Source organism: Momordica charantia (genome assembly GCF_013281855.1).
Source record: "Momordica charantia cultivar OHB3-1 chromosome 4 unlocalized genomic scaffold, Mcharantia_2.0 BLBB01000004.1, whole genome shotgun sequence".
Taxonomy (NCBI): Eukaryota; Viridiplantae; Streptophyta; class Magnoliopsida; order Cucurbitales; family Cucurbitaceae; genus Momordica; species Momordica charantia.
This window is the reverse complement of record NW_028275162.1, coordinates 3,459,723-3,480,340: the sequence shown is the minus strand read 5'-3', so window position 1 is coordinate 3,480,340 and position 20,618 is coordinate 3,459,723. Positions and strand designations below refer to the sequence as shown.

General features: G+C 33.6%; 3 protein-coding genes and 1 pseudogene across 5 annotated transcripts; 3 read left to right on the top strand and 1 right to left on the bottom strand.

The window, feature by feature from the left end:
* Nucleotides 1–1,182: 1,182 nt before the first annotated feature.
* Nucleotides 1,183–6,110, top strand: LOC111007762 (NADP-dependent D-sorbitol-6-phosphate dehydrogenase-like; annotated as a pseudogene). Its single transcript, XR_015790342.1, has 6 exons — nucleotides 1,183–1,381; nucleotides 2,517–2,611; nucleotides 3,773–3,890; nucleotides 4,395–4,513; nucleotides 4,865–5,082; nucleotides 5,726–6,110. The product of XR_015790342.1 is annotated as an NADP-dependent D-sorbitol-6-phosphate dehydrogenase-like (transcript).
* Nucleotides 6,111–6,863: 753 nt separating this feature from the next.
* On the top strand, nucleotides 6,864–9,809 carry LOC111008012 (NADP-dependent D-sorbitol-6-phosphate dehydrogenase). Its single transcript, XM_022280589.2, has 6 exons — nucleotides 6,864–7,109; nucleotides 7,576–7,670; nucleotides 7,926–8,043; nucleotides 8,177–8,309; nucleotides 9,110–9,329; nucleotides 9,409–9,809. Exons 1-6 carry the CDS (start codon nucleotides 6,977–6,979, stop codon nucleotides 9,637–9,639), a joined length of 930 nt encoding a protein of 309 aa, XP_022136281.1. The 5' UTR covers nucleotides 6,864–6,976; the 3' UTR covers nucleotides 9,640–9,809.
* Nucleotides 9,810–10,210: 401 nt separating this feature from the next.
* LOC111007527 (3-oxo-5-alpha-steroid 4-dehydrogenase family protein) lies at nucleotides 10,211–13,225 on the bottom strand. Its single transcript, XM_022279924.2, has 6 exons — nucleotides 12,782–13,225; nucleotides 11,742–12,091; nucleotides 11,256–11,484; nucleotides 10,898–10,996; nucleotides 10,720–10,791; nucleotides 10,211–10,600 (listed from the first exon to the last, which is right to left on the bottom strand). Exons 1-6 carry the CDS (start codon nucleotides 12,935–12,937, stop codon nucleotides 10,496–10,498), a joined length of 1,011 nt encoding a protein of 336 aa, XP_022135616.1. The 5' UTR covers nucleotides 12,938–13,225; the 3' UTR covers nucleotides 10,211–10,495.
* A 2,911-nt stretch (nucleotides 13,226–16,136) lies between these two features.
* BPC4 (basic pentacysteine 4) lies at nucleotides 16,137–19,716 on the top strand. 2 transcript variants are annotated; one of them, XM_022280545.2, is made up of 4 exons: nucleotides 16,137–16,299; nucleotides 16,469–16,543; nucleotides 17,708–17,882; nucleotides 18,007–19,716. In XM_022280545.2, exons 3-4 carry the CDS (start codon nucleotides 17,814–17,816, stop codon nucleotides 18,877–18,879), a joined length of 942 nt encoding a protein of 313 aa, XP_022136237.1. In that variant the 5' UTR covers nucleotides 16,137–16,299; nucleotides 16,469–16,543; nucleotides 17,708–17,813; the 3' UTR covers nucleotides 18,880–19,716. The 2 variants fall into 2 exon arrangements, with proteins under 2 accessions (XP_022136237.1, XP_087979590.1); XM_088123464.1 differs by having other exon boundaries at nucleotides 17,713–17,882; nucleotides 18,007–19,267.
* Nucleotides 19,717–20,618: the final 902 nt, after the last annotated feature.

The following is a 20,618-nucleotide window of genomic DNA, read 5'->3' as shown; positions in this document are numbered from 1 at the left end:
CTTATTGAAGCGTTCGACTTTCTCTGTTAGTTAGCCTCTGATTTCCAATATTGCTAAATTTCTTTCCTAAGATTGAAGTGTTTCTTTCCATCATATTTATTAGGGATATATAAGTATATCTAAGAAATTAAATCAACTAGTCGAAACCAATCAACCACAATATTTATCAGTCAATTTTTAATCCACGTGAATCGATTGTGGGTTGTGCTGGTTGGTCGGTCGACCTATAAAGAAATAGATAGACCGATCGACAGATTGACACTTTTATATATTAAAAAAATAAGAGAAATACTTGGTCCCTTACTAGTACGGAACAACTTTAATTTTTCCTCACCATCATTAAATATTTGACAACTTAACGTTTTTAAAAAAATCTTTATGTTTTGTATTTCTCTCTTAATTATCATATATATTAAATGGACGATGAAGACAAAATTGCTTGAGAAATCTAGTATTTTCCAATAGAATAATGATTATGGTTCGTAGTTGGCGCTTGGGGATGCCAAATAGCCATTCATGCAGAGGTCTGAGAAAAGAGCGTTGGTGCATATTTTTTTGTTTGTTTTTTTCCTCGTCTTTTTCTTTCTTTAATCCTTCATTCTCTCTTTTTCTCCTCCTTATAGTTTCTGTTTTCTAGATCTTAGGCCGACTTATTTACTAAGATTCAGAAACCAAAATCAATCGAAATGAGAATGTTAATCTTAAATTTCTAAAATTAAAATCAGAATTTATTTGATATTGCAAACATATATTATATTATTATGGTAGTCCCTATGACTCGTCTCATCATTCCCTTTTCCCTGTTTGGGCTTTTGTCCCGTTGCATTAAAAAGAAAAAAAATGGAATTTTCTTGTAATAACAAATTTGGATGGTAGTGATATATTTTCTAGAACAAAAACACGTGAAACGCAGGTGGGGCAGATATAAAAACTCCCCCGTCTCCACCAAACAACAAAAACAAATCAATTCATTATATTATTCATCTTTCTTTGGGTAAAAAAAGAAAAAAAGAAATCAATCATTATTTAACTTCCAAGGTCTATTCAAATTTCACACACCTTCTCAAGTTGCAACTTTTAAGGGTAAAAAATTGAGTTTCATTTTTTTTTTAATTTCCGTTTTATGCAAAAAAAAACAAATTTGTCAGTGTCAGTGTCGACTACGTGGTTTCAAATGCTTTATCAATGGCGTCCATAAAAGAGAGTGAGGAGGGGAGGTTTGGGAAGCAGCAGAGGCTTAGAAAGATGGCGACGATCACTCTTAACAATGGCTTCCAAATGCCAGTGATCGGCCTCGGAGTTTGGCGTATGGAGAAGCACAAAATCAAGGATCTCATTCTCGACGCCATTAAAATTGGTTATCGCCATTTTGACTGTGCTGGTATAACTCATTCTCCTTCCCTTTCACATGGTCTCAAATCTTCTTCTTAGTTCCTGTATGTTCTGTAAATATTTATAGGGTTCAATCTCAAAACCAATCAGTTAGTCCTTATATCTTATAAATAATATAGGATTCTTAACATGCTAGTTGAAAATGGTGACTCTTTTGGACTCACTAATTTTGATCAGATCTCACTTTTTGATGGGATGCTTATTTCAGCTTGTTGGACTCTAATTCCATTCAGAGCATCTCAAAATTAATTGACGATAAAAGAGTAGCTCATATATCTTACGAATAGTGCTATCTCAAGATGGTAGTTCTTTTGAGCGTCGCATCCCTTTTTTTCTTACCAAATGTTCATTTGAATTTGTTGAATTTACCGTTGAAAGCTTACCTATCCTATATTTGTGTTTTCAAAGCTCTAACTAAGAAAATTGTAATACCTTAACCGATTTGAATATGCTTCATATGAGTATATCATTTGGATTCTCTGGCTTCTAATACTTGTTTGGTGTAGTTTCTTTCATTTTATGTCATGATTTTCAAAAGTAATATTGTAGGCAAATTATTTTGTTAAGTTTCTCAATTTAAAATTTTGGTTTAAGTTTAAATACTATTTGTGTCACTCTACCTTTAGCTTTGGTTTGTTTTGGTTTCTCTACCTTCACCAAAATAGTATTTTAACCTTTTTTTATTAATATTATTTAGTACAGGTTTATGGTCATCTTCCACCAATAAACATGCAATTCATAGGTCAAATTTCTATTTGGATTACTAACTCAGAGCACAAATTAAACTGGTTAAGAATTCTTTCCATAAAAAAAAATTGGTTGAAAAATATTTAGAAAGTGATCGGTCAACACAGATCCACTCATAAAATTTTGACAACTCTCTAATTTTTTCAATATATATATATATATATACACACACTGCATTTCTACAGTCTTCAAAAATGGATGCAGACCAGTAAGCACTTAAAGATTGTTATTAACTAGTTCAAGGTATTAGATACTTCGTGTGAAACGTAAAAGATTAGATTCTCACCCGAACCTATTGGATTATCAAAAGAAAAAAAAATCTATTACTATAGCCACCTCAAAATATCAATGTCTTAACAAAAGTAGTTTTCTTGCAGCTGATTACAAAAACGAAGCTGAAGTTGGGGAAGCACTTGCAGAAGCACTTAAGAGTGGAGTTGTGAAGAGGGAAGAACTTTTCATTACTACAAAGGTGAGTTTCAAATGATTTTAAAACCTTAAAATTTTTTTTAAAAAAAAAGAGCATTTTTAGCCCATAAATTAAAAGTAAGGCAAAATATACACCTTAGTCCTAAATTTTTATCTAATGTTCAATTAGATCATTAATATTTTAAATGATCAAATTTGTCCTTAATGTATTAAAAAATTATCAATTGTATCATTTTTATTAGAACCATGTTAGAAAACGTTGATTCATCGTTAAATTATCATTTATTCATTCCTCAAAAAAAATATCATTTATTAGCATATTTAAATACGTATATGTACAAAATACTATTTGACACATAAATGAATATTTCATTCGTCCCTTCTCAAAATATCCAAACTTACCCATCAATAAAGTTTTTTTTTTTCAAGTGGGGACATGCCTACATATTTTTATGGGTTAGTGAATAATAATTTAAGTCTCGTCTAATAACTATTTTGTCTTTTTTTTTTTTTTAATTAAGTTTGTGTAAGCACTACTTTCATTTATTTATTTGTTTTAGCATCTATTTTTTTTAAAACATTTTCAAAATCTAAACTAAAATTTGAAAACTGTAAAAAATAGTTTTTAAAAAATTGTTATGTTTTTTAAATTTGGCTAACAGTTAATTCAAATATGTTTCCAAAAATAGTTAAAACATACCCAAAAAATTTGTGAGCAAAAACATACCAAAAAAATTTGTGAGCAAACAAGCATAAATTTCAAAAATAGAAAACTAAAAATGAAATGGTAATTAAATCGGGCCTTAATTAGACCTGAGTTTGTTTTTTTTTTTAACAACCTAATTGAGTACATTCCTAGTAGAACTTAAAATTTTTAAATATTAAGGACCAAATTTGAGAACTACATAAAGAAGTATTTCTAAAATAAATTAATAATATGTTTAGTTATTGAAAGCTAAAAAAACACTTAAAAAGTACTTTTAGAAAAAGCATTGAGTTACTCCCGTCTAAATAAATCGTCTTGACTTAAAATAAGTTCTCTTATAAAAATCACTTCATCCTCCAAGTAATTAATCGAGAATCTCTACTCCACTAGTAAAAATAGGTAGCAGAGGGGAAGAAGCACTACGTGATAACGTTTTGATATTAGTGAGCGAAATTCTAGCTATATTAAAATCAATTCTAAACATGTCTCAAATGACAGCTATGGAATTCAGACCATGGACATGTTCTTGAGGCTTGCAAGGACAGCCTAAAGAAGCTTCAATTACAATATTTGGATCTCTACTTGGTGCATTTCCCAATTGCCATAAAGCATACAGGTGCTTTTCTTCATCTCATGGCTGTTTTTCGAGTAATTTGGAAGACTAGAATAATTTTTAAAAAATTAGGAATAAAGGGGTAAATAGGTCACATTTTAGTTTCTATACCATTTTTTTAAAAATAAAAGAGTTTTGAAGTACTCCTTTTGATGTTTCCTCTTTTCTAACAGAGAAAAACAAAATTGCATGATCTAAAGATTGATAGATTCAAGAATAATGAAATAATATATTTATTTATGTTTGAACAATTTGAAAATGGGAACAAGAAATAAGAAACTTATTTCGATTGTTTCCAAAATTTTTATGTAATTTTGAGAACATTTCTAAAAAAATGAAAAACAAGAAACATAAATAGTTGTCAAATACTTAAATTTCTTAATAAAATTAGAAACAGAAATTAAGGAATGGAAACGTTAATAAAAAATAATGCCCTTCTCATTTTCCTAATTCTTTTTTTTTTATTATTATTTTGGTTGTCTTTTTTTGATTTCTAAATAAGTGGAGTGGGCACTACTGGGAGTGAAAAGGATGAGGATGGGATGCTGGCCATTGATACAACCATCTCTTTAGAAACCACTTGGCATGCCATGGAAGATCTTGTCTCCTCGAAGCATCGGTATCAGGTATGGAAGCATCGGTATCAGGTATGGATTGTTCCACAATGGTATGATATTATCTGTTTTGGGCATAATCCTCACAATTTTATTTTTGGTTTCACTCAAAATGTCTTATATCAACGAACATAATTGTCCTCATCTAAATACTGTGATCATGCTCTTTGTTAGCCAATGTGAAACTTTATTTGCATTTACCTTACAAACTCGCCAAAAAGTACTTTCCTACCCACTTTAACATCGTTCTTTCTTATACTCTCTTATAATTCATAGCGGAACGATTTCAGTGCATATATTTGCATTGGGTATTTATTTTCGGATGATCATAAAACCCAAAAAAAAAAATTTTGAATGTTGCAGAAACTACGACATATTTTCAACGAGAGATTGTTTGGCATCCTCAAAAGTGAACCTGCTGTGAACCAGCTTGGAATTCACCCTTATTTTCAAAGAGAGTCTGTCCTAAAATTTTGCCACAAGCATGGAATTTGTGTCACTGCTCATACTCCTCTGGGGGTGCTGCTGCAAATGCTCAACGCTTTGGTTCACTTTCTTGTTTGGAAGATCCTATTCTTCAAGTAAGTAAATTTCCTAAACTTTTGCCAACACAAAGTGGAGGTTATATGTTGATTTTTAGGTTAAATTGCATATTTAGTTCTCGAGCTTTCATATTTGTGTCTGATAGGTTTCTGAACTTTAAAATGTATCAAATAGGTCCGGTCCCTGAACTAATAATTAGTCTTAGATAATTTTCTATCTAATAGGTGTTTGATGTATTCGAAAATTTTTAAAATTGATGGATCTATTAGACATAAAATTAAACTTTATGTCTAATTAAGACTAAAGCTTTGAATTTTGTGTATGCTAGATCTATGAATTTTAAAAATATTGAATTTGTCCAAAGATCTATTTGGTATATATAATATTGAAATTTTGGGAACCTATTAATATTTTTTTAAAGTTTATGAATTTATTACACATAAAATGAGAGTTCATCGACCAAACTTGTAATTTAACCCAATTTTTATGTCTAAACATAGTATGGTATACTAACTTTCGTTATAAACTTTCAATTTCATCAAATTGGACCTTGTCACCAACATTTGGCTAAATAGAGCATAACCGACTTTTCGACCTTTTCGTATGGGCCAGGCCTCCATTTTTTGTTAAATTTTGTGCATTGAAATATATTCTATTCTTACTGGGCTTTTGGCCCACTAGGAACTGGGTGAGAAATATGGGAGGAGCCCAGCCCAAATTGCTCTGAGATGGGGCATCCAAAGGAACACTGTGGTGATTCCAAAGACAACAAAACTGAACAGATTGGAAGAGAATCTCCAAGTTTTTGATTTTGAGCTTCAGGAAGAGGACATGAATTTGATCTCCACCATTGACAGGAAATATAGAACCAATAACACACCTGCCAGGTCATGGGGCATAGGTTTATATGCTTAATTTTTATGCAATATAATTTATTAAATAAATTTTCTACCAACTATATATTTGTAATTTGTCGAGATGCATTGGACTTGTTGCCACTCTTTCTTTTCTTATGCTAGTTCCATTATAAGAATGACGATACACTTGATTCTTGTTTCGTTTCATTTCATCTTCTGTGGTTTAGATCAAGGTCAATATTTACTGTGGTAAAAATTTCGATACTTGAATTTTATGAAAACGAGGGTCAGCTAAACGATACATGCAAGTGATATGATTGCTTGAGACCTTATGATTTTAGAAGACTCGTTGCGTTCCTTATTAAAATACAATAAAGATCACCCATTCTTTAACTAGTTAAGTTGTAATTAAGATGGTAATAACGACTAATAATTAATAAAATGGTTCACATTAAATTTGTTATAATAACTTGATGAGAGTTTGATAGATAACCTGCCCAAGAAAACAAACATACATGAATATAAACTAGGAAGATTATTTTAAAAAATTGTTTAACTAAATTAATTTTTTAAAAGAAGGTTGATTTGAGTGGATATTTCTGTAAGTTTATGAAAGATGCTGAAATTTAAAAATTTTAAATGAGTTTAAAAGATTTATTATTAATGTTATGTTGAGTTCAGACTATAAATATTTTAACTATATAGAATCTATTAATTCTCAAAAGTTTCAATTACGTCTTTAAAATTTAAAATTAGGTATATATTCAGATTTCTCCAAAAAAATGTTAACCTATCGAAACAATGGGCTTTACAGAGAAAAATCGGATAAGCCCATTTCTGTTGGGTTTTGGGCCTCGGCCCAAAACTAGGATTTTCTTCACGGCCCGCCCAACATTGCCAAAAAGACGATTATTACATCACTGCATTAAACGACGCCGTTAAAATCCGGATGAAGCCGGCATCAGTCTGCAGAAACAAGAAAAATAGTATCTTCAGGAAGTCCAGAAGGAAAATCACAAGCAAAAGCTTAGCAGTGGAGTAGCAGAGCCAGTTTGAAAGGTCCGATAAATCCAAAATGGCGATAACTCTCAACAACGGTTTCGAGATGCCGGTGATCGGACTCGGAGTTTGGCGTATGGAGAAGCACGAAGTCAGAGACCTCATAATCAACTCCATTAAGATTGGTTATCGCCATTTCGACTGCGCCGGTATCGTTCTGCTACCGATTGCTTCTTCATTTCTCAGTTTCTCTAGCTTATACTTGCCTTGTGTAGTTCCTTATGTCGACTTTATGGTTTTAGTCTTTAATGAGACTGGAACTTGGAAGAGTTTCGGATTTTCTTGAGTGGAATTTAGAAATCGTGAGATTGCGACGAAATAATGGAAGGATTTGAGTTGTAGATTATTGCATCGGATGTTCATCGATTGGCTGGAGTTGTTTGTGTATAAATAGCGGATGTTCATCGATTTGCTTGAGTTTTCTGTCCAAATTCTCTATTGATTTATCCTTAATACTACGATTTGAACTTTAAGTTCAATCGTTTAGTCTAAGGCTGTGTATAGTTCTTGTAAAAAGTTTCTACTGCGACCACTTCAAAAGATTAATTTCTTTGAGATATTTGTCTGAGGAAGACGTGAGCGGCATAGATTTTTAACAGATTGTGTTTTTTGCAGCTGATTACAAAAATGAAGCTGAAGTAGGCGAGGCACTTGCTGAAGCTTTTAGGAGTGGACTTGTCAAGAGGGAAGAACTTTTCATTACCACAAAGGTGAGTTTGATTTTCCAATTCTTCTTGTCTGCGTTACTTGAAGTTATTCAGACATTGAGGTGCTTTTAAGGGTGTGTTTGGTATGATTTTAGAACGATGTAAAAAGCATTTCAAAGATTTCACGATGTTTACTGATTGAAAATTCTGGAACACTATAAAAAGTTCTTCTAGAAGAAGCATTCAATTAACCTTCCTAATTAACGTAATCCCACACTCACTTTGAATCATTGTTGTTGGCTCTCATGACAATGGCAGCTCTGGAATTCAGACCATGGACATGTTCTTGAGGCTTGCAAGGACAGCCTAAAGAAGCTTCAACTACAATATTTGGATCTTTACTTGGTGCATTTCCCAGTTGCCATAAAGCATACAGGTGCAGTTCATCTTCTTTGATCATTATCTGTAAACATCATCCGTTTCTCGCGGCTGTTCATCAAAAGGATTCTCATTTTCCTACTTTATTTCCCTTTTTTTTTTTTCTTTTTGTCAATTCAAAATAAATAAAGGGGTCGGCAATACTAGCAGTGAATTGGCTGAAGATGGGGTGCTGGACATTGATACAACCATATCTTTAGAAACCACCTGGCATGCCATGGAAGATCTGGTTTCTAAAGGTTTAGTTCGCAGCATTGGAATCAGGTGACGTGATTGATATTCTTAGGACATCCCTATTAATTATTTAACAATACTTTCGACTTTGGTTCATTTCGGTCCCTTTACTTTTAATATTTGTTTATTTTAGTTCTCGTGGTTTTGGTTCATTTCGGTCCTTTTACTTTGTCTATTTTAGTTCCCTAGTTCCCGTACTTTTAAAACGTCGGTTCGGACCTTGAATTTTTAAAAAGTTATATTTTGATCCCTTATTTGTAAAATTTTATACACAATAAAAGTTATTTAATACAAATTTATAGCTATATTTAAGAAGTTTAGTGGGTGAATTGTCCCTACTAATTTTTATCAAACAAAGGTAAATGGATTAAAATGAATAAAAATTAAAAATAAAAGAATATTTAGACCTTCCTTAAACTATCTCGCATGTTTGCAACATTTTTGTGTCGCCAATCTCTCTTTTCATTCCTGCCCTCTTGTCAGTCTCTTTTACGAATGCAATTTCTCCTACTCTCTTTACACACCTTAGAAGATCTTTTTTTTTTTTCCTTTTAATGTTTTCATTTGAGTAATATTTTATAATTTTATAATTTATTTTTTCACTTAGTTTGTGATTTTTCAAAAGCACGAACTACAAAATGTTTGATTATTAAGCACTTTTATCAAAGTACTGTTAACATAAATAGTTTTGAAAAATAAAAAACATTTTTCGTAAAAGAACACTTTCGAACAAACTCTAATTTTCTTCTTACAATTGGCTGCGACTGATTCCACTGCATTTGAATTGTGTGTTTTGAGTATTTATATTCTCATTGAACAATTACTTGCAGCAATTACGATATCTTTTTAACCAGAGATTGTTTAGCTTACTCAAAAGTGAAGCCTGCTGTAAACCAACTTGAAATCCACCCTTACTTTCAACGCGAGTCTCTAGTCAAATTTTGCCAAAAGCATGGAATTTGTGTCACAGCTCACACTCCTTTAGGAGGTGCCGCTGCAAACGCTGAATGGTTTGGTACAGTTTCTTGTCTGGAAGATCCAGTTCTTGAAGTAAGTTATCTGAGATTGCATACTTTGCAGCTTCAATATTCGATTTTGCACAACATTCTTATCAAGCTTTTTTCCTCAGGGACTTGCCAAGAAATATGGGAAGAGTGCTGCTCAAATTGCTCTCAGGTGGGGCATCCAAAGGAACACTGTTGTTATACCGAAGACGTCGAAACGCGAGAGATTGGAAGAGAATCTCCAAGTTTTTTATTTTAAGCTTACAAAAGAGGACATGGATTTGATCAACGGAATTGACAGGAAATACCGAACAAACCAGCCCGCCAAGTTCTGGGGCATAGATTTGTATGCATAGGTAATGATGTCCTGAGGCCAAATTTGTGAACTGTTTCTTCTGCGTTGAAGTCTCTAAAACTTCCATTGCTTTGTTAATTCCATCACAAGATAATGAATCATGTAGCAGATTCCATTTGAACTACTGCTTTTCAAGATCAAGCTAAAGAAAGCTCTTTCTTTTTCCTTAAATTGCTTTTTGCTTTCGTTTATTTCTCCAAAATGAGGAAAATGGCAGAGAGATTCCCACAGGAAAGAACACATGCGACTTCTTGTCTTTGTTACAAAGAACTGGCTTGTTTCCCATCTTTTGTTTTGAAAATTTCCAAGCATTTGATGCATTTGTAGGAGTGCAAGCAGGCCTGTGATTTGATTCGAGTTGATTTTTTTGGACAAAAATCTTGGCATTTTTTTAAAGGGTCGGGAATCAGAGACGGACTCTGATTTTTGAGTTCATATAACAAGTGGGATTGGAGATTCAAATCATCGACTTCTTAGTTAGAGGATATATGTCATTAACCAATTGAGCGCTAATTGACGACAAAATCTAGTTTTTGAGAATCAAGAGGAATCAGTCACCCAACTCAAAACGATAAAAATCAAACCAATCAATTATTTCCAATTTTATACTAAAAAATTTTGAATAGGTTGACAACTATACTTCTAACTGACAAAATCGACTCAATTTCATCTCTTTTTCGTTTCGACTTGTCCTCAGTATGTCAAATGAGCAACCTACTTTCAGGCCTAGAAAATATGAGGGCTGCAACTCCAGTGCAGGGCAGAAATTCTACACAGTATGATTATAATTACATAATGATATTCAAAACAAGTAATCTCACTACAGAAAGTATGGCTTATAGTAAATTTCACATGGCTCAGTAGATATACGGTATAATAGCAAACCGGTTTCTCGGATAATCATCGAATTTACGAAGATACCACCTATGAGTGTCTACTGCTGCAAAGGCCAGATTTACCACCTGCAAACACCCAACAGAAGATTATGGGGAATGAAACAAAAAGACAATGATAATTCTCAGAGAAACAGAAGAACAGAGTAGACTTCATGTTAATTCTCAGAAAAAACTAAGAATCTCACCACAAATCCAAAAGCTAGCCAGATTGTCAAGTCTTCTCCTCCACTAGCAACCACCAGTCCAGCGTATATAACCTTTAAAAGGAGAATGAAGAGAGACGAACCCCATCAGTAGTAGCTAAGAATTAGTGACAAGAAAACTTGAAGTTAGTCTATGCAAGTTCATGAGAGAAAAACTTACAATCTCGGCAAGATAGTGTGGAGAAGATACAATTTCAAACCAATCACCATGAGGAATTTTATATTCTTCAGATTGTTGTCCAGGTACCCGCAGCGAGCCCTAAACAAATGAACCTTGCTATGTATCAGTCAAATGAATATAGGACTTGTTTTAAGAATATGGTGGCATTTGCCTGGTGAGAAAATTTCCAAACTCCTTCGAGATTTTTGAAAGGATCCTAATACTAAACATTTTTCATTGTTGAGGAATCTGTGAATAATGAAGGATCAAAAAGCATTGTGAACTGAACACTGGTTCGAGTTCCATCATGGAGATAATAAATATGATATGTGAATATACAATTCACGGTGTATCGTACCAGAATCTGATGGCAATGATGCTGATGAATCCAACCCCAAAAGAATAACGCTGCACCGATGCACTGATGCCACCCCAAATTTGTCAGAGGAATCACAAAATCAAACACTTCAACATCTGGCATATGCCTTTTGCCTTCAACAATGAACTTGACTAGTCCATTTGTAGCAAAGTGATACACTTCTGGAATAAAATTGCTACAAAGTGATAGAGGAGCTGCCGTGTAGAAACTAACAATAGAAAATAACAGAAATCAACATACCATTCCTATAGAACAGAATGTAGTATGCATACCACATTCATACATATGTAAAAGCAAAGTAAATTCAAATCCCAAATAGCATTTTCCATTCTGAGAAGCAAAGAGCAAAAGAACTGGTCTAACATCACACGTAGAGACTATATCACGTGGCTACGGACAAGAATGGGTATAGTATATATATTGCAACAGGACAACAGCCAAAGAGAGCTTCAAGATGGTACTTACAAGAAGCCAGTCAAATAGCCACAGATGTGCATCCGAGCCGAGCGACTGTAGTTGAAAACATATATTGTTTCATAAAGACGTCTCAGAACTTGAACTTCCATTAATAAAAGCAAAAAAACAGTTCTCCAGACCAGGAATCTGGTTTCCCTTCGTGATGAAAGAGATTTGCCCCATGAAAACAAACTTGAACCTCCAGTCAACTGGCTCGTAATGGCAGGAAAATTAAAGGGCTCTGAGATTTCCGGTGTCAAAGCATATGCATATATCCAAGTTGTTCCTAGCAACAATGTTGTCCAGATAACAGCCAACACATAGAAGTGGCAGAAGTACTTCTGAGGCACAGTAAATTTCTGAATTTGGAAAATATGGGTAAATAAGAGTATATCTTACACAGACACCAGAAAATTGTTAAGCAATTCACATTAGTTGCTTAAAAAAAGTAGTAATTCCTGAACTGGACTCTGGGTTTTGTGTTAACTGTTAACTATATTCTTAAACTTCAAAAAGTTCCAATTATGTCCTAGAACTTCCAATTTTCATTCAAATAAATTCATGCCATTGACTAACAAGGGATATGTCAATTATATAAAATCTGGGCAACCGGCCAAAAAAAATGGTTTAAAGCCCCCATCGAGTCTTTTGCCAATTTGCTTCTACTTTACCTAACTGGCGTTCTCCTCTATGCCACACATGTCAAATCATTAGTTCAATAAAGTGTAATGTAAATATTGAACCGTTTTGGTATAATTATAGCTGATATACCGAAGCTTTATGGTATAATTACTATACAGATTGGAATCCCCTCCCATATTTCAAATTTTCAATCATCATATTCGCATAAACTGACAATTACTTTTGAACAAAAAGGTAAGACACAGAGATTCCCGCCATCCAATGCCCATAATGCCACTAATATTCAAGGTTTCTTCAATACTCCTCACCGTGATTCAATTTTCTCACGACCAAACAGACATTTTAAGCAATGAGGCGGAAAGAAAAGTAAGCAAGTTCATCGAAATCGGACCAACTCGATCACTCACCTGAGACGACGACTGCAGGATCTTCCCTCTCCTCGCAAACCCTAACAGAACTCCGCGAAACCAATCCAGACTAGAGAAAGGTAAGAAAGCAACAAGTATAGGCAATGCTACTGCAATCCAAGCAGCTCTAAGAAGGCAATCAATCCCGAGCTCCATTTCGGCGAAAACGTAGATGGAATTGGCCCGAATAAGCTTGATTTTTGCAGTATTCTCGACAAAGGTAGCGATCCTTCGACGACTGCGTAATCGGAGATGAAGCCGACACTGTACGGAGGTAGATCAGTGCAGCGGAGAGACGAATCGGAAGAAGATCAAGAGAGGGAAATGGAGTGGGAGTCGTCATTTTGAAAGATTCGAGGCGTGAATCTGGAGATAAATTCTTGGATAAAATGCTAAGAACGCCGCCCGTTTTCACAGGTGTTTCGGTGCGTTTCGTCCGTCATGGTTACTGTTCACCGTGGATTACTTTCAACAATTTAATTTTTTTCTTTTTTGCCTAAACTAAAAATAAAAGATAAAATAATAATAATAATAATAATAATAATAACGCTCAGCTTTCCCTTTTGTTTCGAAAATTCACATTTTGTTAGAAAATTTTCAGTTTTCGGAGATATTATAAGCAAACATAAATTTAGTTAATATTTTGAATGGTTGGAATAGGGATGTTGGCTTTTGTAATAAGTAGACCTATGCTACGGATTATCATAAATCATAGATCGAACTGTCAAAAAATGGAGTGTTATTATATAACTTTATATCAGTTAAGTTCACTGAGTTTAAGATAAGCGGACTCGACCCGCTGACATCTACTGTAGGACAAATCACCATCTCTCAAGCCTCCGACTGATTCTATAATAGAGGCAAAACGAGATAGGTAGCTTTCGCTAATGCGAGATGGATTTGGAGATTAGGTCTCCTAATTCATGGAATTTGTTCTCTCTTTGTTAGTTTCTTTTTAAAGCAATATTCTCTTTCCGCTTTGATTGAGCTCGGGTCAAGTGACATAAACTATAATAATCTTGTAAAAAAAAAAAGTGTATTTTCATCCATGGAAAAGATAATTTATTTATTTTATTGTCTACCCAATTTCAGAAAACGATTCCATATTTATTCTCTTTTCAAATTTAATAAAAGTCATTTTTCTGGAATAAATTTAGTTTCAACTAGTTAATTTTATTGTTTTTAATTGATTGAACCTTCTATTTTCTTTTTTTCTTTGTTTTTTTGGATAAATTAAACCTTCTATATTTAAATTGACAATATAACTGTAAAGTAGTATAATATATATAATCCACATTTTTACTATTAAATTAGTTGATAAAAAAAGTCATATTAGCATTAAATTAGTGGCTAGATATAACTCCAAGTGCTTAGTATCAATATCTTTTATTTGGCATATTACAGTAGATTTGAATTCTCCACTTTATTTATAACTTAACCTAAAAAAGTTATTAAATTAATGGATGATTTTCTTAGTACAATAATTATAGGAATGGGATCAAACTCGATTAAGGGAAGGAGTTAGATACCTTAAATGCTATTTTAAACTCGTTTTGACAATTAGTTAAAAATAGTCTTTATCAATCTTCCATCTAAAAATTTAGTTCACGTTAAATCTTTTATTTTAGGAATATTATTTTTACGATTATCTGAATAGAAAAAAAAATTAAGTATAGAGACTAAAATGGTATTTTGACCTAAATTATGTTTTAGTGGACTTTTTAAATAGTAATTACGCTAACGTGGGCGCAGTTGTCATATATCTCTTATCAATAGTTCATTTGTTCATCACTCTTTCTACATTCGTTTATTTTAGTTTCTATACGATGAAAATATTCGTTTAGGTCCCTATACTTTTAAGAAGTGATTAGATTAGTCCATTAATTTTGTCTTTAATTTCATTTTTTCTATCACAATTTGAACATGTCATTACGCTCATACATTTTTTGAGATGTAACCATAACTTTATATTTATGGATTTTCGTTGTGTGTAAAATTTGCGTTAAATTTTTAAAATAAGTACCAAAATGATCCATTTTTAAAATCTACGAGGACTAAAATGAACCAAAGTTGAAAATACGATAAACATTTTGAAGTCGAAGCAGAGTAGTGTTTTGTAAGACACGAGTGCAATTTTTGGGTTCTAAGGGTTTTTTTTCTTCTTTTTCTAGGTCCAATAACACATGAGATTAAAAATTTGAGTTTCTAACATTTTGATCGAAAATAAATACTTCAACCAATCCAACGAGGTTAGATTGACCATTTTTTAGTTTAGATTATTTCATCAAAATAGGCATAATCTATCCCATTTTACCATATCATTATCACCTTATTCAAAATTTATCTTTTATTTTTTAAAACCAATACAATTCAAACCATCAAACGATAATCAAAGCATACAATCCAAAAAAGATTAGGAAAATAACACACACATTCGAACTGTAAATATTAAACAGATGTGAGGCTTGTAATATAACCAAATTTTAAAGAATAAAACCAAAATATTTAGCCCATAAACATAGTTCCACGCAAGATATTAGGCCCTGTTTACTTACCAACCATGTAATCAAGGAAGTGTAACAAAAACTTTTATTCTTCTGATGGTGTTTACCAAATGTTAGATATCCAATATATGAATTAAATCTAACCAACTCATTTGCTTAAGATTTTGGGTTGAGTGGTGGAGCGAGAGATGCTGTGTTCGAACCCTGCATTGTTGTTTTCTTTCTATTTATAATGATTCCACAATTCCATAAAATTTGTGGTAAACAACATCAAATGAATTTTGATTCCCATTAGATAAGTAAACATGACCTTAGTTACGTCTCTTATGGATCACGGGTTTAATACTTACAAATTTACAATACTTAACGAAATAAAAAAAATGTTTAAATACTATTTTAGTCTATATACCTTTTAATTAGTTTTATTTTAGTTATTTTATTCTCCATTTTTGTTATTTTAAGTTTTTTACTTTCAAAAAAATTTGTTTTGATTAATGTACTTTAAAAAAATGATCAATCTAATCTCTATTCGTAAAATTTTAACATAATAAAAATATTTTAATACAAATTTATAGTTACATTTTAAGAAATTTAGTAAGTGAAGTGTCATGCTAAAACTATCATCCAAGATAAAAATAAAAATAAAAGAACTAAAATAGATATTTGGTCATTTTAAAATTAAGAAATTAAAATAAATAAAAGTTATAATAAGTTGAATAAAAATCGATAGTATTTAAACCGTGGAAAAAAAAAGACTGAAAAACGTCAACGGGGAAATAAAAATGGAAAGAGAAAAAAAATACTTGAAACGACGTCGTATGAGGTGTGAAGGCAAGGCAACGGGGTCGTTTCGGATGAGAATGGGAATCAAATGAAGCTGCCCATAATTTCCTTCACCACTCCCTCTCTGTTCTTCTCTCTTCTCCGACTGTCAATCAGAAGAACAAACAAAAAATTTCTGCTACCGCTGTCAGATCGAGATTCGTTGTCCACAATCCACTCACGAATTCATCTGTAAGTTTCCGCTTCTTCCTCCTCCGTTTCTGCTCAGTTTTTTCTAGCTCTACAAATTTGTTACCGCCCAAAACCCTAGCCTTCTGTAACTCTTAGCTCCAGCGTATCCGTTTTCCCCGATTATGTTCTTCTTCTTCTTCGGCTGATGCGGTTACTTCGTATGTTTCAGCTGTTAGGTTTCGTGTTCCGTTATCTGTCAATTTGGAGGAGGTTCAGCTGCTTGCTCTGCTGCTGTTTGATTGCGGTACGGTTTTCTGTTTTCTTACATTTTTTTTTGTTGCGAACATGTGGTACTGTTATTCTTTTTTGTAAATTTTACTATATTTGTCAGTTTAATGTAAAAGATATGCTGAAAATTTTGAAATTGGATGAGGCAACTGCAGCTTTGTGACGCTAGGAGATTTTTTTTAAGAGAAATAGATTTCTAAGCTGAAGCTGAGCAAATAATGGTTGACACTGAACTATTGTTATTTTAGCTTATGTTGTTTGTCTTGTGTTCAGAGCGCTGAAGAAATTGGGTGTGAAGTGGACTTAATTTATGCTGTGCATTTATTGTTGAACTTTATTACTCTATACGCTAAAAGGTCGTTAGATGTGATCTTTTAAGGTGAAGACGAGCAACTGTTTTTTTATTTTGATCATGTTCAGAGCTCTAAAGAAATTGTTAAAACTTATAGACTTGAATGAGTGAAGTTGATTATCCTTTGATGTTAAAAGTGAAATGCTGCTTTAAAATGTGACCGTAAAATTGCTTCTGGAAAGACCTGCTAGTTCTTCTGATAGTGTAAAAAGAAAACGACTGACATTGCCAGGTTACCTTTTTTTTTTTTTTTTTTTTTGGCAAGAGCAATGTAATGAGAACCATTACATTTTATGATACCTTGATTTTGAATTAATATGTAATTTTATGTACATCTCTTTTTTAATGTGTTAGTTATCTGAAAAACCATATTATTTTAGGCTTTTTCTTTGCATTTGAATGCGTGTGCATATAGGATATATGTTTGGATTTGGTCCCCATGGGATGCCAGATGTGGCCATGCTGTACTTTCTTGCTGTTATTAAGAACTTATTATCATTCTTTGTCGATGATAAGGAAAATATCATTTTTAATTATCCGGTAGATGTGGCTAGACAAATTCATCTTGGTGTGGGTGATTCTAATTTTCTTTATAATTTTACATTAGTTCTATCGTATGTCTGCACATTGACCAAAAGATGGTCCCCTTTAGTTTGGGTTTATTACGTACTGCAGGCTCAAATTTGCTTTCAAATGTTTGTAAGTTTGTATCACCACACATTATTAGTTGCGAGGTTTTATTTTGCTTATATTTTCAATCTTTGCTGATAAATCTCGTTGATATTTCCCATCATCTAAATCTTGCTGATGCCAATTTTATTAAAACAGAATAGATGACTAGGAGTTGGAAGATTAGTTGATGATGTAAGTAGTTTGAGTTGAACTCCAACCAGCATTCTGAATCCATTTGCCTTGTTCGTTATTTTCTGGGAGTATGGATGATGGCCGGCAACATGAAAATGGGAGGCACAAACTAGATTATTTCAGAGGAAGCCCGTCGCCAGTAATTGCCTATTATTTTCCAGATTGTTTATTCTTTTATTTATTTTATTTATAGCTATTTTTAATTCATTAAATCAAGATTTTTTCTTCAATAGAATTGAATGAAATTTAAATGATGTATGCAGTGGAATATGGTACCCCAGCATCACGTCAAGGAACCAAATGCCTTGGTCATGAACAAGAAGATCATGTCCATTATAGCAGAGAGAGATGCTGCTATTAGGGAGCGAAATTTAGCACTATCTGAGAAGAATGATGCATTGGCTGCACGCGATGAGGCTCTCCGGCAGCGAGATGAGGCACTTGCACAGCGTGATACTGCATTGATGGAAAGGGATAATGCCCTTGCAGCCCTTCAAATTCGCGACAATGCTTCTAACTTTCCTCTTGGCGGTGGGATCCAGCAGAAAACAAAGCGATTGCACCATTTATCTAATCATATGCCGAACATGGCTGAAACTCCCTATGGTGCAAAAGACGTGCAAATAACTGATGCTTTTCCAATTACAGTTATAGCTTCTGAAGCTGTTAAGTCTCAACAGGGAAAGCGAACAAAGGATAACAAGGTAGTTTCATCAAAGACATCAAGGCCGCCGAGGAAGAAAGTTGGTGAAGATTTAAATAGACAGGCTGCCACCGATGGCACAAAGTACAGAACTGACTGGGATGGTCAGGATGTGGGTTTGAATCTAGTTAGTTTCGATGACTCTTCTATGCCAGCACCAATTTGCTCGTGTACTGGACTTCCAAGGCAGTGCTACAAATGGGGCAATGGCGGTTGGCAGTCGTCGTGTTGCACCACCCATATGTCCATGTATCCACTTCCACATATGCCTAATAAACGCCATGCCCGCATGGGTGGGCGGAAAATGAGCGGAAGTGTTTTTACAAAACTGCTCAGTCGGCTAGCAGCAGGAGGTCATGATCTGTCAATACCAGTGGATCTTAAGGACCACTGGGCAAGACATGGGACTAATCGCTACATAACAATCCGGTAGCTAGTTAATAGCTTCAGCAGGAGTAGAACATTTTTCAGAGGTCCTCGGGATGGTCTCGAATGCGGTCTCGTATTTGAGTAGACAACTTGGCTCAACTGAAGTGAATCTACATGAGGTAGAGCTCATCCCTTCCGTTGGCACAGGCTTTGTGATTAGACGCCCAACCTGGATGGACCACCCTAGATTGGGGATATTTGTAAAGTACGGCGATAAGAATGCGGCAGTCTTTTGTGCAAATTCCTTGGAGGCTGGCCGTGGGTTGCCGTCCTCAACTATTTTCCAAATGCTTAATTCCCCCATTAGAATTTCAGAGCAAAGGAACTGTAGAATCGAGATTGGATCGGTCTGAAATGATGTGAATGAAGCCGGGTTTATTTGATTATTTGAATTCAAGGTACCTATGCTAATCTGTTATAACCTTAGCATTCAAAAACTTACTTTCAAGGATCAAGCCTCGAGTCTCGAGAGGGCGATTCGTTGCTGAAATGGTGGTTGGAGAAACTTGTAGAATAGATCCTCCCTCCAACTCTTTTTGCACTTTGAAATGGAGTAAGAAGCTTCATTCATTTTGCCTGGTGTTGTGTTTGTTTCCTTCTCTATATGTTTGTTCCAATTGCCCCATTTTTTCAGGTGGCCTTCCCAAATCATGGCATCAACTTTTCTCCTTTCTCTGAAGCACAAATTCAAACTGTCCACCAGCAGGCAGGGCCCCGAGCTCCCATTTAAACAATGGCGAGGATTTGACGTTGTTTTGACTTATAAGATAAGGTTATTAATATATAATTAAACTCAAGTTGACATCCCCTCTGGGGTTATTAGCATGATCGAGTTGTCACATGACCATCGTTTTCTTTTAGTACAACTAATATGGGGGTGGGAGATTGGAGTTTCAATTTCAATAAAGGTAATTTGTGCCTTATTTATTGGATGGATTGGTGACACCAACACATGACCGTCATCTATTCGAGCTCATTTGAAGTCTTGTGGATTGAAAATAGATTTAACTGGCTCATGGCCAACTCAAACATATCGTTTTTAGCCCAAAAAGATTAAAGTATTGATTCAAAACTCCTATGACTGTTATAAGTTTTGAGTATTTTTTATGAGGTTTGAATACGACAGTACAATTTATTATTAAAATGGCCAAAGTTTGGGTTCGGCTCTCAAGACTCGGCCCAGACAGGCCCAACCTTTTATCTGGGCCAAAGGTCCACAATCAAGATCTAAATCCTTTGACAAAATTAAAGAGGGAATTATAAAAATAGCAAAAAAGAAATATTCATTTTTATATATACCATTCATTAGTCTTAAAATTTTATAAAAATAGCATAAATTGCAAACTTATACAATTTAATGAAACCAACCAAAAACTATTTTTGTGGCATTTAAAAAAAAAGAAAGGCAAATAATAATGATATTTTTCTTTATGCTATTTGGTATAATTTACCAAAACCAAACATATGGCTGGTCTTTTGGGGCCTATTCTTTCGTTACCTTATGAAGCCAAGGAGTGAAATAAGGAATATATATATATATATTCAGGGAATCCAAGTTTATCTATTTATTCTTGTGTCTTTCATCTAAATTTTCTTTTGGAAAGAATCTTTCATCTAAATTTTGGTTTCTTAATTTACTATGCATAGACTACATTACAAATCATACCTTATATTTTAAAAATAGTTTCAAACACTTTAGTGGGATCGAACATACATTTTTTTTTTAGAAAAGAAAAAATTTAG

What these genes read in the sequence shown, in the direction of transcription:
- LOC111008012 (XM_022280589.2), top strand. Translation starts at nt 6,977, where the DNA reads ATGGCGATAACTCTCAACAACGGTTTCGAGATGCCGGTGATCGGACTC. An exon ending in AACTTTTCATTACCACAAAG is followed by an intron (nt 7,671 to 7,925) that starts GTGAGTTTGATT and finishes TGACAATGGCAG; the next exon opens with CTCTGGAATTCAGACCATGG. An exon ending in AGTTGCCATAAAGCATACAG is followed by an intron (nt 8,044 to 8,176) that starts GTGCAGTTCATC and finishes AAATAAATAAAG; the next exon opens with GGGTCGGCAATACTAGCAGT.
- BPC4 (XM_022280545.2), top strand. Translation starts at nt 17,814, where the DNA reads ATGGATGATGGCCGGCAACATGAAAATGGGAGGCACAAACTAGATTAT. An exon ending in TCAGAGGAAGCCCGTCGCCA is followed by an intron (nt 17,883 to 18,006) that starts GTAATTGCCTAT and finishes TGATGTATGCAG; the next exon opens with TGGAATATGGTACCCCAGCA.
- LOC111007527 (XM_022279924.2), bottom strand. Translation starts at nt 12,937, where the DNA reads ATGGAGCTCGGGATTGATTGCCTTCTTAGAGCTGCTTGGATTGCAGTA. An exon ending in TCCTGCAGTCGTCGTCTCAG is followed by an intron (nt 12,092 to 12,781) that starts GTGAGTGATCGA and finishes TTCCAAATTCAG; the next exon opens with AAATTTACTGTGCCTCAGAA. An exon ending in GGCTATTTGACTGGCTTCTT is followed by an intron (nt 11,485 to 11,741) that starts GTAAGTACCATC and finishes TTCTATTGTTAG; the next exon opens with TTTCTACACGGCAGCTCCTC.